At 33.5% G+C, this 15117-nt stretch overlaps 1 protein-coding gene across 2 annotated transcripts in view; it reads right to left on the bottom strand.

Moving 5' to 3' along the window:
* Gas2 (growth arrest specific 2) overlaps positions 1–10471 on the bottom strand; it is a 110501-nt gene extending 100030 nt beyond the window's left edge. The window contains exons 1-2 of one of the 2 annotated variants that reach the window (XM_090348936.1): positions 10247–10471; positions 672–793 (exon numbers count right to left, since the gene is read on the bottom strand). In XM_090348936.1, coding sequence (XP_090205062.1) covers positions 672–793; positions 10247–10391 — 267 coding nt within the window. In that variant the 5' untranslated portion in view covers positions 10392–10471. Of the gene's footprint in view, positions 1–671; positions 794–4136; positions 4216–10246 lie in introns of those variants that run through there. The other variant, XM_090348938.1, reaches the window with a different exon arrangement.
* Positions 10472–15117: the final 4646 nt, after the last annotated feature.

The following is a 15117-nucleotide window of genomic DNA, read 5'->3' on the forward strand; positions in this document are numbered from 1 at the left end:
AGTTGAGGAAAAAGAATAAGACTCGATACGAAAAAAAAAAAACTAAAGCAAAACAATTGAAATTGGTTGAGATCATGGTTCAAGTGGTAAAACACTTTTCTCCTAGTTACTAGGTCCTAACTTCAAAATCAGGTACCACAAAAAGAAAAATACCTAATATATTTCAACATGTTTTTATGATAGTATAGCAACTACAAAAGAATATTTAACAACATACAAAATGAAAGTCTGAGCAATCAAAAATGAAAAAAAATTGGTCCAAAAAGTTATACTCTGAGTACATGATTCCAATATTTTGCCACAAGGTTTTTAAAACAAAGACTTAGGTATTGCAGCTTCCTAAGCTAGATTTCATCCATTGCTTGATGACATGTTATTTCTATGCTAAGTTTTTAATCAATCAATACATCAGATTTAATCAGTTTACACAGAGTGCTCTTTTAATGCAATCTTTTTCCATGACTATTTTTATTTAATTAGACTTACTGAAAGAATTATGTAATTTGTGTAACTAAAGAACAAATGTGCTGGTTAATTAGGAAGTACCTTTTGTGTTCTAAGTACAAAGCCTGATGCATCTATTCACAATTAATTCTAAACTATACTCAATTCCTAAGTAGTGAGGCATGTTACCTGCCTCTTCTTAGAGCTAGCTCCATTGGGATCATTACCTTTGTAGGCTTGTTGGCGTCTAGGCTCTCTTTAAATTTCTCTTGCATGGCTGTGGCAAGTTGGCAGAGCAAGGCACCATTGTCCAACTTTTCCATAAAAGTTTCAGCTGTAATCTCCTTCCCTGAAATTAGAAAAAATGTAGCATTTTGGAAAGGCATAATCATTCCCTAATACCAAATGTCAGTTTCATGCTAACGAACATACTTCATGTAACCATCATCACTAAATTTTCTATTTCCACTGAATTATATATTTGAGATGGAAACTCACATAAAGAATGAATTTCAGGCCCACTTGCTTTTTAACTGAGTACTCTTGACACATCCATATCTCCAGCACTGATTTTTCATTGTTATATTTAGATAATTTTTGCTTCCTTCCTACCTAGGCATGTATCTTAGAAAGATCTACCTATTAGCTTCCCAGGAAATAAGATAACAGGTCTGAATCACCCTCTCTATATTTTTATTGAGAAAGGGTCTAATGATCATTTTCCTACCCCAGCAAGCCTTAAACCATGATCTTAACAATCTCATCCTCCAAAGACTGCAGGCATGAGCCACTGACAACTGGAATAAATGAATTTATAAAGTTGTAAGTAGGTCAATCTTTTATATTTGCACAATACAACATAACTGTAGAACATTGTTACTTCATATTAAGGGTGACAAATAATATCCTAAGTAAAAGAACACCATTGCTTAGTAATCAGAGAAAATAAATATCAGCCAGCCAATGGAATTCAGAACACCAGCTGGATGTGCGATTTTGAGCTCAGGCTCTCCGACTCCTGTTCTCAACCTCATTATTCAGTTCCTTTGGCCACCAATCAGATCACACATTTGAATGTTGGGTATATGTCTGCTTACAAGATTACCACAGAAACTTTCATTTCAAATAGAAGCATGGTTTCTAATAGAATAGGAATATTGACAACTTTAATAGGATGACCAGTGTACAATACCATATCTCTAAATTCTATTTATCTGATTTTCTTGAATAAAATACAGATGACATTAATGTGAACAATAAACTCATGATAAAAAAAAATATCTTGTTAATCAGCTCCCCTCATCATATCACAGCCCTTGAACTATAGAATTCAAATTTTGTGTTTCACCTCAGGTCATCACTTAAAATGAAACAAAACCAGAAACAATTCACAGCCCTTGATGATCTAGTGTCTACATCTCTAGCAGTGAAGACAATGGCTAGTTCTGTGTCCTTGACATTTCTTTCCAGTGCATATGACATTCACTGCTATATTAACTGGGTCAAGATTCTTCACTCAGACCCCTTCATTCCCAGCTGCTAAGCTCATCCTATTGACTAGAAATATGAATTCTGTGCACTTTACCCAACAGCTATAGGCTTCCTGGCTATCTCAAACCCACCCTGTGAATTGAATTTTCCTCTATCTATCTGCCCCCTGGTCCACACACTGCCTTCCCAGGTCTTTTGGGGTTTGTCTGCTTCTCTTGCTATGCTTTTGTTCTACCTTGGCCCTTGTTTTCAGTGTCCTCCTTTTTCATCTTTCTGGCCAGATCTCATTTGTGCGTTAATCACAGCTCCAGAAAGAGAATATCCCAATGCACGTGTGTCTATTTTCTGTATTGTCATTCTCAAGCATATCCGTTTGTGTTGGCAAAAATCCAATATTTGCTTCTATAGCAAGCAACCTGCTTCGAAAAAGTTTTTTGTTTCCCATGATGTGATTTAAACCTCTTGAGGGCTACCTTTAAAAAATTCTCCCACGGGGGAAACATTAATGTCATTCACATAATAGGCATCTAATCCCCAGGTTCTGTGAGTGTATGAATTCACAAATGAAGATACAAAGCACTAAAAACTTGGACAAAACATCAGATATCATCTTTGTAAAAAAAAAATATGGAAGTCCAAAATCAAGACATAGGAGTGCTCTAAATTTTCATATGGAGATTTTCAAAAAGTATTTACCTTCAACTAGACACAGGTAACTCAGTTTCATAAACACTTTAACAGAATCAGAGATAAACTACTTGCTTTAACTGATAATTTCCAACACATTTAAATATCAAGAAACATCTATTTAAAATGTTGGGTTTTTTTCTCCTACTTTGTGGAGACGAGTGGGTAAAGAGAGAATATGAGAATTTCCTCTTTGTACATTCTTGTTTTTCCCTACTGGATAGTTCACATTTTAGCCCCTAGTTAAAGTAATGATTTCTGCAGTTGGGAAAGCACCGGTAAAGCTGAGAACTGACCACAGAGGGTTAGTCAGTGAAGAAATACCTTCATTTCAAAATTGCATGCTGCTCAACCCAATTTACAAATGTGTCTCAAGATACAAAAAAAGCCAGCACAAAAGATTATATTGTGTGCTAGTCACTGCATTGGCTTTCATTTCCTACTAATAAGTAGAAAGTTAGTTTGTAAACAGGCCAATTAGAATAATTTCTTAAAATTATCACTTAATTCAATTGCTTGCCTAGCATGCATGAAGACCCAGGTTCGATTCCTCGGTATCACATACGTAGAAAAAAAAAGCAAGACATTGTGCTGTGGCTCAGGTAATATAGTTCTAGCCTAGATCCAGAGTTCAAGCTCCAAGACTAGCAAAAAACAATATCACTTAATTCAAAAATATGTTTAAATTGCAAGATAAAGTTTACTTTTGGGGAAGGACTTCAGTCTCGTTTCATTAGATTTAATGGAAATTTCCAGATTCCTATTGCAAATTTCAGTGACTTGATGATTAGAATATACTGAAAAGGACTTCTGAACTCTGAAAATAAAGTGGTTCTCATTAAAAATCCATTAGCAATTTACCAAAAGTTATGTTTTTCCCTTTTTTACATTTTTATGCTTTATACCTGAAGATTTTTAGTTATCCTGCTTTTCATGAACACTTGAAGAATTTTATATTGAACATCTGTATCTAATGAAAAATATATTAGGTGTCAACTTTCAATTCTGTATATTTTATTGCTTGGAAAGGTGTGTGATGTTTTTGGCTAAAAGAAACTGTTATATACTTTATAGATTTTCAAGTGAAGGAAAAATGCAAGACTGAGAAGCTCTTTAAAAAAATAAACTTCACATGTAATGTATTTTCCATCCAATCATTAAGAATCATTATATATATATATATTTTAACTATGCTGTGTAATTGAAAGAAATCAATTATAAACATTAAATGGAATGATATATTACTTCACTCTTTATAATATGGATAAAACCAATGGCATTTATAAGAAAATACTAAAGTATAAAACTAGTTAGATTTAACCATAACAAACTGTAAAATCATCCTGTGAAGAACTAAATTACAATTTCTCAAGTGGACGTCAAATAAAATTAAGTACATCTGGCAAGCTGAATAAGATAAAAAGGTAATCTAAACTGCATTAGCTGGTTTCACACATTATAAATATCTATGTGACTCTGGAACCATCAAATTCATTTAGTTATTTTTCCCTCACCTTCATCTTTCCATGTTTTCAAGTTTAAGGAAATAAAGAGACAGATATAAATAAATAATTTTGAACTACTGAAATCCCTAGGTTGTAAAAACTATTGGTTTGAAAGATAATCTAAAATTCCCTAGTTTCAAAGTTGCTTGTTTGCGTCCTTCATTTATAATTGTGAAGCATGACCATCACAGTATCAGTGCCATTATGACGAGGTCAGAGGTCAGAGGTCAAATCAAATACTATGGTTAGTCACTTCAGCTTAAGATAGTGGGTCTCAATGATACGCCATATGAATCTGTCTGATTTTACTGAATTTTATTTTATGGCTAGGCAACTGAAACCAACATGTACAATTAAATTTGTTACAGAAATACAATTGTTAAAATTGCCAGCAAGATTATCAATCAAAGAAATGTTTTACACAGGAACCATATATGGGAAAAATTAAACTATCACATCTTCTCTTGTGCATAGAAGGAATGCTTTTCTTGGAAAATTACAGGTATTGAATTCTCAAAGACATGATTATGTTTAATAAAAATATTTAACATTTGAATATTTTAGGAAGGCACTGATCGAAACATATGACACAAATACCTATTTATATATTAATACCAATAATATACTGGTTAGTATTACTTGTTCTTTTATTAATGAAGCTGGGATATCTAGCTACTAGCTAGCAATGTACTTACATATATATATATATATATATATATATAAATTAAGTAAAGACCCTAACATCAAATAGTTTATAGAGGATTCTGGCACTTTGACCTAGCCATTTCAACTAAAGAGTCTTTGCTCTGAATTATTGCACCTCGTGAATTAGAGATTTGATAAACACATTTTATTCTACCCCAAATGAATTGTCATTTTCTCTGGATAAAGTTCACAGAAAGCCATTGAGGGAAAAAATAGCTTGGAGAGAAGATTAATTGAAGATATCACTCAGGTATGTTCTGGTATTCGACTTGATTCATGGCAGAACAAAGCAGGTATATCTTTAATCTCTAAGGGTATGACTCAAATATTGTACTCTTAAATTTATTCCTGTCTTCTGAACTTAAAGCCTCAAGTTCTTATACTAGAAAACTCAAGTATAGCTCATTTGTTACCTCAAGTCATTCAATCTTTTGGGGCCTGAATTTTGAATATTTTAGACAGGAAATGATTCATTGTATGCAGAAAGTCTATGCAAGCACCTACACACAAGGACCCACCTTATATGCACAAAGATGAGTTTGGTCCTGCTGAAAAAGTGACAATAGCTTCTCTGAAACATGTTCAGCTAGTGAACATAAACTTGATTCCTTAGACTTATAAAGTAGCAGAGGATAATATTTTTCCTCAGCAATTTTTACTGACTAAGAACATGATGAATGGTACAAAATATGCATCTAATAAAGGAGCAAGACAAAAAAAAGGCAAACTATTCTAAACTTATTAGACATGAGCTGGGCTTGACAGTAGCCATTTGATTAGACAGGTGTTTAATTTTTATGCAAAATGCTATTAAGAAACAATTGAAAATTGCTCTTCATATTAAGTAGGAAAAACTGTAATTTCTTTACCACATAGGTAGAAAGGATAGATACAGAAAAATTGCTCTAACCTCAACTGCTATAATTCATTTTCTAAATATAAGCCAAATCTATTTAACATATCTGAAGTTTAAGTTTATCTTCTGAGTGAAATCTTTGAGTATATCCATGCACATATATGCCTTGAATCTAAACAGTAAATATCTCTAAGAGCAATGCTATTTTTCATGCATTTTAACTTACTTTCTTTTCAAAACAGTATATATTTTATTTAACTACTAGGAAACAAGCTAGCCATTGATTTAAAATAATTTAAAAAAACACAAGTGAAATAAACAATTTGGGCTAATTTATTATAAGTGATTCATTTCGAAACCAAGCCAACAATGATCTTTAAAACTCCATTAATGAGCTGGATGCTAGGATCTCATGCCTGTAACCCTACCTACTTAGGAGAATGAGATCTGGAATGCCCATGAAACTCTTATCTCTAATTAACTACTAAAACATGCTAGGGATAGTGGAACCCATGGCCCAAATGGCAAAACACTAGCTTTGAGCAAAAGCACTCAGGGCCAGTGTCCATGCCGAGTTCATGACCCACAACCAACCAACACACAAAAAGAATACCAGCAGAAACAAAACAAACTCAAACAACACAAAGAAAAACCCACTAATAACCATCAAATTTGAAGAATGGGCCTTAACTATTCTAATCGTGGGTTGTTGGTGTAATCTAAGACTATTAATTTAGTAACATGTTATAATGATTGATGTTCTGGCATATTCTACAGGCGGAGTTAAGTATAAGCAGTAGTTGACTCATGACCAAAAATAACAAAAGAGAAGACCTAAAACAAAGCTGGAATGCATATACTTAATGTGCAATAGACAATGATGTACAACAGAAGGCAATATTTAATACATGACATAGGATAAATTTTATAGGGAAGGATGACAGGATCTTCATAACTCCTTTGTAGTCTTTTTTGAGTGTTTGTCATAGAGCTAACCCATGACTCTTAGATAGTATTGCACAAAGATCTTCTCATGAGTTATATTGGCATGAGATAGGATTGAACAAATCCCAGCTACCATACCCATTTTTTTCCACTTTAACAAGCTGACCTAGTACAGTATAGCCAGTATTTTACACTTGAACATGTAGAGTTTAGCTTATTATTTTTTCTTTAACTCTATGCCTAAGACTCTAAAGTGGTACTTATTATTATACAGATTAAACACACATATAATGCCTGAAAATTATAACACAATAACTACATTTGGGACCTAAACAGAAATATTGGTTGATTAAAAATTCATCTTTTTTTTGGTGGGTCATGGGGCTTGAACTCCTCCTGGGTGCTGTCCCTGATCTCTTCAGTTCAAGGATACCACCCTACCCTTGAACCAAGCCCCACTTACGGCTTTCTAGAGGTTAATTGGAGATAAGAGTCTCAGTTCCTTTTGTGCCTCAGCTGGCTTTGAACCTTGGTCCTCAGATCTCAGCTTTCTGAGTAGCTAGGATTACAGGTGTGAGCCACCGTGCCCAGCAAAAAAATAATTGTTTTTATCATCACATCATTTTTACTATGAATATAGAAAAGCACCAGTGACTCACCCCTGACTACAGTTTGTGAATAACCCAGGGAGAATAGTTTGTAAAATCCCATCTCAACTGTACAAGCTGGATAGAATGGCATGTATCTTTTATCCTAGATATATATATAAGAAGCATCAATAAGAGGATCATGGTCCAGCTGGCTATTTCACTAAAGCAAGACATCTAAAATCTAACTAGAGTAAAAATGGCTGGAGGTGTGGTACAAGTATTAGGGTGTCTCCTATGAATTCAAAACCCCCACACTGAAAAAACAAGTTAATGTAAATTAAGCATTCTCTTCAAACTACCTTTCAACTACCATTTTATATGTAAGATCAGTGATACCTGAATTCAAAGGTATATAAAAATAAAAAAATGATATTTTAATGCATGCTTATATCCATTTAGGACTTTTTCTTCATTTTTGTTTTGCATCCATCCTGGGATTTGAACTCAGAGCCTGGACACTGTCCATGAGCTTCTGTGCTCAAGGCTAGCACTCTATCTCTTGACCTATACAGCTCCATTTCTGGACTCTGGGTAGTTTATCGAAGATAAGTGACTTGCGGACTTTCCTACCCAATCTGGCTTCAAATCACTATTCTCAAATCTCAGCTTCCTGAGCACCTAGAATTATGGACCTGAGACCCTACGCTAGCCTTTTAAGATTATTTTTCTGAGAAAACTCCACAAACCAATTTCATTTGTGTTACACTTTCTGAAATTAAGAAATAACCTTATTCTTCAAATGAAGTCATTCCTTCACATAGTCTTTGTTTATTTAATGTATCCTGATGACCTCAACTACCCTAAAACTGGATCTCAAAAGATAGATTTCTTGGAACCTTAGATTTTTGGAGCGAGAAAGGACATTGGAGCTCATCTACTCAAACTCCTTCATTTTATGGTTCAGGATACTGAGCCCAGAAAAGATAACTGAGTGACTGTGGGCAAGTTTCCTATTGAGTGGTAGAGCCAGAACCAGAAGCCAGGTTTCCTGATGCCCAGTGAGGAGCCAGGTCTCCTGACTTTTAATCCAAGGATCTTTCCATTACACACACTACCCCTATTCTTTCAGACTGTCAGGGGCTGCTCACGTTGATCAAGCTGCTTTGTGAAGGATCACATTCATCAAATTAAATGGCACTGATGGCACCATCATGAGACATTGAACAATGACAGGATAAAATCTAACTAATCATATTTTTCCCTGCTTCAAATATCATGCTCCCAGCTCAGTAATCATAATACTAGCAAGGTTGTTAATCTCTTCAAAGTCGTGTGTGATACAACAAATCTCAAGCAACTCTGTTATTCTGTATTGTGGAGATTAGCCTGTGTTTTGTCTTCCAAACAAGCTTTTCCCTAGTTTTTCCTTCCCTTTCCTCAGAATTCTTATTCCAAGCTTTATCTAGGTAATTTGTAGTCATTCTCTATATCTCAGTTTTAATAGAGCCCCTAAGGAGGGTTTCCTTAAGCCCTGTGATACTTCATGCTATCATATCGCAAGTTATATTCTAATTACAATCTCTATCAATATAGTGTTTATAACAAATCCACTTATTGGATTACATATTCAGTGGCTTATTCATTGTGTGTCTTTGTTAATGATAATCCAAACTGTTTAAACAGGTATATCCACTCTTACTACTCTATAATATAGCAGAGTATGTCTAGAATATAGTAAGTGTAATAATTATTTACTGGTTGACTATTAAAAGCCCTAACTTGGGCTGGAAATGGAGCTTAGTAGTAGAGTGCTTGCCCAGCATACATGAATCCCTGGATTTGATTCCTCAGACCACATACACAGAAAAAACTAGAAGTGGCACTGTGAATCAAGAGTGCTAGCCTTGTTCAAAAGAAGCCCAACGGCAGTGCCCAGGCCTTGAATGCACCCCCCAGAACTAGAAAAGAAATGCCCCAACTTGTTCTAAAGATAAATTGATTACTTCAAGCAACAAATGGCTCTCTAAGGTTGGAATGAATACTATTAGTATTACATATTATCAATCTAAGGCATAGGAAAATCCGATATTCACTATTGTATAGTAATGTGCTTTAAAAAAGTGTTAAGACATTACTAAAATTTCAGATAACATGCTTTTTACTCTGCTTTTAATTTTCATCAGCTAAGGGATAGTTGAAATAATGAAGGTGTTGTTGAAATTACTTCCAAATGTAATAAATCTGTATGATAAATTCTATGTTTACTCAACATTCAAATTATATACCTTGAAAACTTTGGAAGGGCAATTTTTGCTGAAGTTATAAATCAATTTCCTTCTCTGGAAATAGTTTTGCCATACACATATGATCTTTTAAATGAATAAACTTATTCTGCATATTGTCAAATGTTATTCTGTGAATATGCCAGACAAAAAAAGACAGATTTAGCATGAGGCAGCACTTTTTCCCAGCAATACTTTTACACAAGCCCATAAAAAGAAATGTAAACTAAAAATACAATTTGGAGTTCAAGGTTAAATGACTCTGGTCAGTTTGTTTGGACAGATGATAGATGTTTTTGTTCCTGACTTTGAGTATTCAGGAATTTTAGAAGGTGTGTTGGAAATTTAAAGCACAGAAATGCCATTTGAAGAATCTAGATTTCAGAGACTAGCCTGTGAACAGTATCAAAGGACTAGGTCAAGTTGGACAGCTGCATGAAAGAAAAGTCTAAATATCAATGAAATGAGGTATTTGACCACCTACTTCCACACTTCAATGCAGGTTTTGGAATTATGAAGCACTGGGAAACACTGGGAAATTCATTTAAATTTTCCATCTGCTTCAAGGTTCCCAAATGAAAAATCCGAATAACAGAAGTCTTTCTCTCCAATGTGCTATCACATGCTAACTATAAGATAATATTAAATAATGTTGATAACTATAAGATAATATTAAAAAACAAAACATGCACACACAGCCAGAATATCTTTGCTCACAAAAACGATACCTTATAACCTTACCTAGTAGATTCGTTAACCACAGGGCGAGATCTTCTTTCATCGGGAGTAAATTAGCTTCGTGTCTGCTGGCCAGCCACTGGCTATACTGATGCATATCAGATAGACCAGGTCCGCTGCGTACCTTTGGACTCAGAGCAGTACACATTATTTATCCACTCAAAAGACCTGATTTGAATAAAAAAACAAGAAAGTAATTGCTTTTAATTCAGATGTCTTTGGTTGAAATGTTGCCATCATAACATAGTAATGAAACAGATGTCTAGTTTTTTAATGTCAGGTCAGGTTATTAATTATTAACTCCATGCAGTGTTATTTACTTGGTTTGTGCTGGCTCTCTATTAGTCAAACCACTTGGTACCAACAGCAATCAAAGGTCAAATAGAAAAACAAACAGAAAACTCTTAGCTGGCATAAAGCAATATATTTTGTAAGGGTCAGCTGCTAAAGAAAGAAATCTCAAGAACAATGAAAAGTAGTTGATTTAAAATTTTAATGCTTAATTTGATGACTACCATTTTAGGGGTTAATTTTTGAGAAAACAGATTTCCACAGAATTTAAAACTATTAGTCATGACTGTGTTTGCACAATTCAGGTAAACATGTAGTCATTATTCTTGACTACTGTCCAAAAGATTACCATAACACTTATTCCTTTGGAGATCCCAAGAAAAGTTAAAGTATTGAAATGGTAGAGCAAGGAGGTATATTCAAAGAGACCCTGCCTCTCAGAAAATAAAACCAGAGAGGTTATGTGACATAACCAATATGATATAGCTAGACTATAATAGAATTAAACTTGAGACAGTCTTCCTACTCCAAGACCAACATTTTTCCTTAATATACATTTTTATAAAATAATTAATCAAGAACCCAGATTGGTAACTCAATAATCATATAATAATTCTAACAAGTATTGTCACAGATAGTCTTGCTTGTTTTTTCATTTCCTGTTACATTGCTCTTGCTCTATAACATTCCTTTTCTGTTGTCTTACATATTTTGTTTTCAAGTATTATCAGAGTAGCAATAATTAAATATATTGTAACTAATGTAAGAAATGATTCCATTAACCTAGTAACCATATGCCTATTCTACCCTCATTTGAATTATGGAAAAAGTATTTCACATTAAATATAGCATATCTTTCTGGACCTGAGTCCATAGAATTAGTATTAATTAGTATTGAAGGACTTCAATGACAAGTAGAAATGTTTAACAGTATGTAGGAGTTTAGTTTCTATAAATATAACATATGAAATACCAAATACATTATGACTGAATGACAATGTATAAACAAATTTCAGCAGGGAATAAATAAACTTATATGAGGTCAGCTATACTTCCTTATTTAGGTTATTTTAAAAGGATAAGTATATAATATTTTAGATTCTCACTTGGGTTTGATTCTTCAAAATATTATATGGCACCAATTTCTAGTTAATCTAAAACTCTTCGCTTAGCATAAATTAATTTCTATGAAAAATTACTCTTGAATAAATAATTTTGACAAAAGAAATGTAACCATTTTGTGAAAAAAGAGTAAATAACTAAACTTTATCATAAATGTGTAACCTAAACATATCATTTTATTTTCAGTGCAATTACACTTTAAAATAACCTTCTGAAAATATTACCAAAAAATTTCCTTGTCCACATTCTCTATATTTCTGTCTCTACAAGGTAGTAGTATAGAGGTGAGACACTTTGTTATTTGTATTACATTGTCAAGTATAAGAATCAGAACATGATCATTATCTTTTCTCTCCAAGATAATAATAGTATTATTCATATATAAAGTCCCAAGATTTACTACACACTATGAGCTTGAATATCAAAAACCTGTAACATGTTGTCTTTCCAATTCTTTAAGAAATAGGGCCAGTTAACAACAAAAACTATGTCTTTCTGTAAGATTCCCAAAGGCTGGTTAGGAATTCCATAGTTTGTCAGGCCTTGGAAACAAACATTTAAGTAAGCATACATATAAGCACAGGATTCATACATTTAAATAATTAATTGAAATCTTAAAAGGGTTACCTCTAAAGTGCCTTTCTTCTCAAGACACAATCTCTCCCACTACTTTCCTGAAAGTGAGATGTGGTGCATCAGTAACTTTACCTACACCCTATTATGCACTCTGCAATTTCCATTGAAGCATCAGAGCCCTATTTTGCCCTACAAAAGCAAGAAGACACCTCAGGTTCTTAAGCTCATTGTTCAGCAAAGAATTCATCAAGGGATAGTTTACAGAAGGCCTAATGGGGTGTAACAATTCCAATGAGCCACTGGGACACAATCCTTCCCCTCAGTTCTTCTAAACAGTGATGTTTTTATTTTCGTGGACAGTAGCACATTTATTTCTCATGTAATCTGTCTTGGGTTTTGCCAGAAAAGTAATTCAAACTATCATCCAATATGAACAGGTAATCATTAAAGAAAAACAGTAATCATTAAAAAAAATGGTAAGAATAGTTAGAAATATTTTAAATTCTATAGTTTGTCATCAAATGTTTATATCTGTGAGGAGGTGGGTAGGGAAGGAAGAATAGAGTTACTATTTCCAAGAAATGAGTGTGAAAGAAAAAAAAGTCTTACTGGGTAATTAAATCCACTAAAAGTTAAATAATTAAGTTTGACAATTTGGAGAAAACTGAAGTCATCGTCATAGATAATGATTGCTTTTACTGTCTCTTCTGAAAAGAGGTATGATTATCAACAGTTTCTTCTTCTTCTTCTTCTTCTTCTTCTTCTTCTTCTTCTTCTTCTTCTTCTTCTTCTTCCTCTTCTTCTTCTAGGTCATTAGTACATTTGGTATAGACACAGTGGAGATACCTGAAGACCAAAAGGTGTAGGTCTAAGATAGAGATTTGTCTGAGCCAAGGACAGGAAATCTGGAAATGGAGCCAGCTAGCAGGATCACTGTATTGAATTTAGAAGAGTTTAGAAGAATGCATCTTCTGGTAATAAAATTTTTGTGGGCAAGAGATAAATACATTAATAATATCCACATAAGCTAACTATATAAATTTATCTTTTGAAAATTTTAACAAATGTTGAATGTATCTGAACAAGTTGAAAGCTTTTTCCCATAGTTTTGTTTTTTTTCATAAAAAACAAAATCTACCCAAAATGATCTTTTGGTTCTTTTCTATGAATGTATTCCAAAGTTTCCTACACTACAAAAGATGTCAAGGGTTAATTTTTAAAGATGAGAAGTAAAATGATTAGTAATCTATTACATTTAAAAAGTGAAAAAGAAACAATGCTTTTGTATATTCAAATATTCTAAGATATTTTTACAACAAAGATATTTTAAGCAACAGTCATATACTATAAATATTTTAAAGGGTGGATCAATAACTTTGGTAACATAAAGTTAATCACTTTAAAAGAGTTAAGAATTCAAATATTTCCAGGAGTCATCTTAACTACAGCTCCTTCCACATTCCTGGGTCTACCAAAATGTGTATACCTCTACCCTCAGGACTTGAATTTTTTTAAAGCTTAAAATATGCAGAATCTTAATACAAAAATTCTTCAAAGATTGTCAGTGTAGTTTTTTCTTTCTTTCCACAGTAGAAGAGACTCTGGAATAGCAATTATGAATATGATGAGACTTGAACAAACCCAAGGGAAGAAGAAAAAAGTTAATGATATTGTAAGTAAAATATCACATGTTTAAAGACTGTCTAGTCTGTTGCTCCAGAATCCCAGCTGTAGACATGATAGTTTTGACTTTGAAGAAAATGGATATTTTTATGCCACCTAGAGATGTGCTTTTTATTATTATGACCACAGTTTCTCCACAACTTTTTTTTTGCCTTATCTCTAAACTGCTTCTATGTAAGAAAGAAAAAAAAACTAGGGCAAAACAAGATAAATGTTATATCAGTACTGTCTTCTGTGAAATTCCATGATGAAGTCAGATTATTCAATAGAATACAAAAACTCTCTAAAGCTCTGAGGGTCAAATAATGGCCCCACTGGCTCACCAACTAAAAATGATTTTAGTTTTATCATAGGACTTTTTGTACCTGAATGCTACACTGTGAACTACAAAGGTTACACTTCAAAGATAATTGTGGACATTAATATTGTGTCACTTCCTGACATAGTTTTTAGATTCAAAGTCTTACATTATTCTAGAGAAACAAATTCTGCCACAAAATAGATATCTCAAAATTATTGAAGAAAGAAAATAGAAACAGTGACTGCACACAGAAAATAAGAATATAGCCACAAATTATATTTTTTAATTTTTGCCAGTCCTGGGTCTTAAACTCAGAGCCTGAGCACTGTCCGTGGGCTTTCTCAAGGCTAGCTCTGTGCCACTTGTGCCACAGCACCACTTCCAACTTTTTCTATGTATGTGGTACTAAGGAATCAAACCCCAATCTTCATGTATACTAGGCAAGCACTCTACCACTAGGCCAAACTCCCAGCCCCATAAATGATTTTTAATCCAAAGTTTTCTTCTTGTTAAGCAAATGACCCCAAAGATAATAGATGAAGTATTAGGCTCTAAAATAAGTAATCTATGCTTTCCACAATAAATTTGATAACAAATTAAATTGTATTTGATAATAAATATCATAAGCTATTAAAATAGAAGCATTGAATTCATAGACATTTCACATTCATCCATCTATATCTATCTATCTATCTATCTATCTATCTATCTATCTATCTATCTATCTATCTTCTCTTTCTCTTCCTACTCCTTACCCTTCCCCTCTCACGTTTTTCCTGACTTCTCTCTCTTCTCTCTTTCCCTTTCCCCTCCCTCCTCCTTCCTCTCTCACTGCCCCTGCCACACAAACCCTCAGCTGTAGACAATAAAAGGAATGTTTGGATGAATGGAATCATGGTTC

The sequence above is a fragment of the Megascapheus bottae genome, chromosome 16 (assembly GCF_031878675.1).
Source record: "Megascapheus bottae isolate mThoBot1 chromosome 16, mThoBot2.hap1, whole genome shotgun sequence".
NCBI lineage: Eukaryota > Metazoa > Chordata > Mammalia > Rodentia > Geomyidae > Megascapheus > Megascapheus bottae.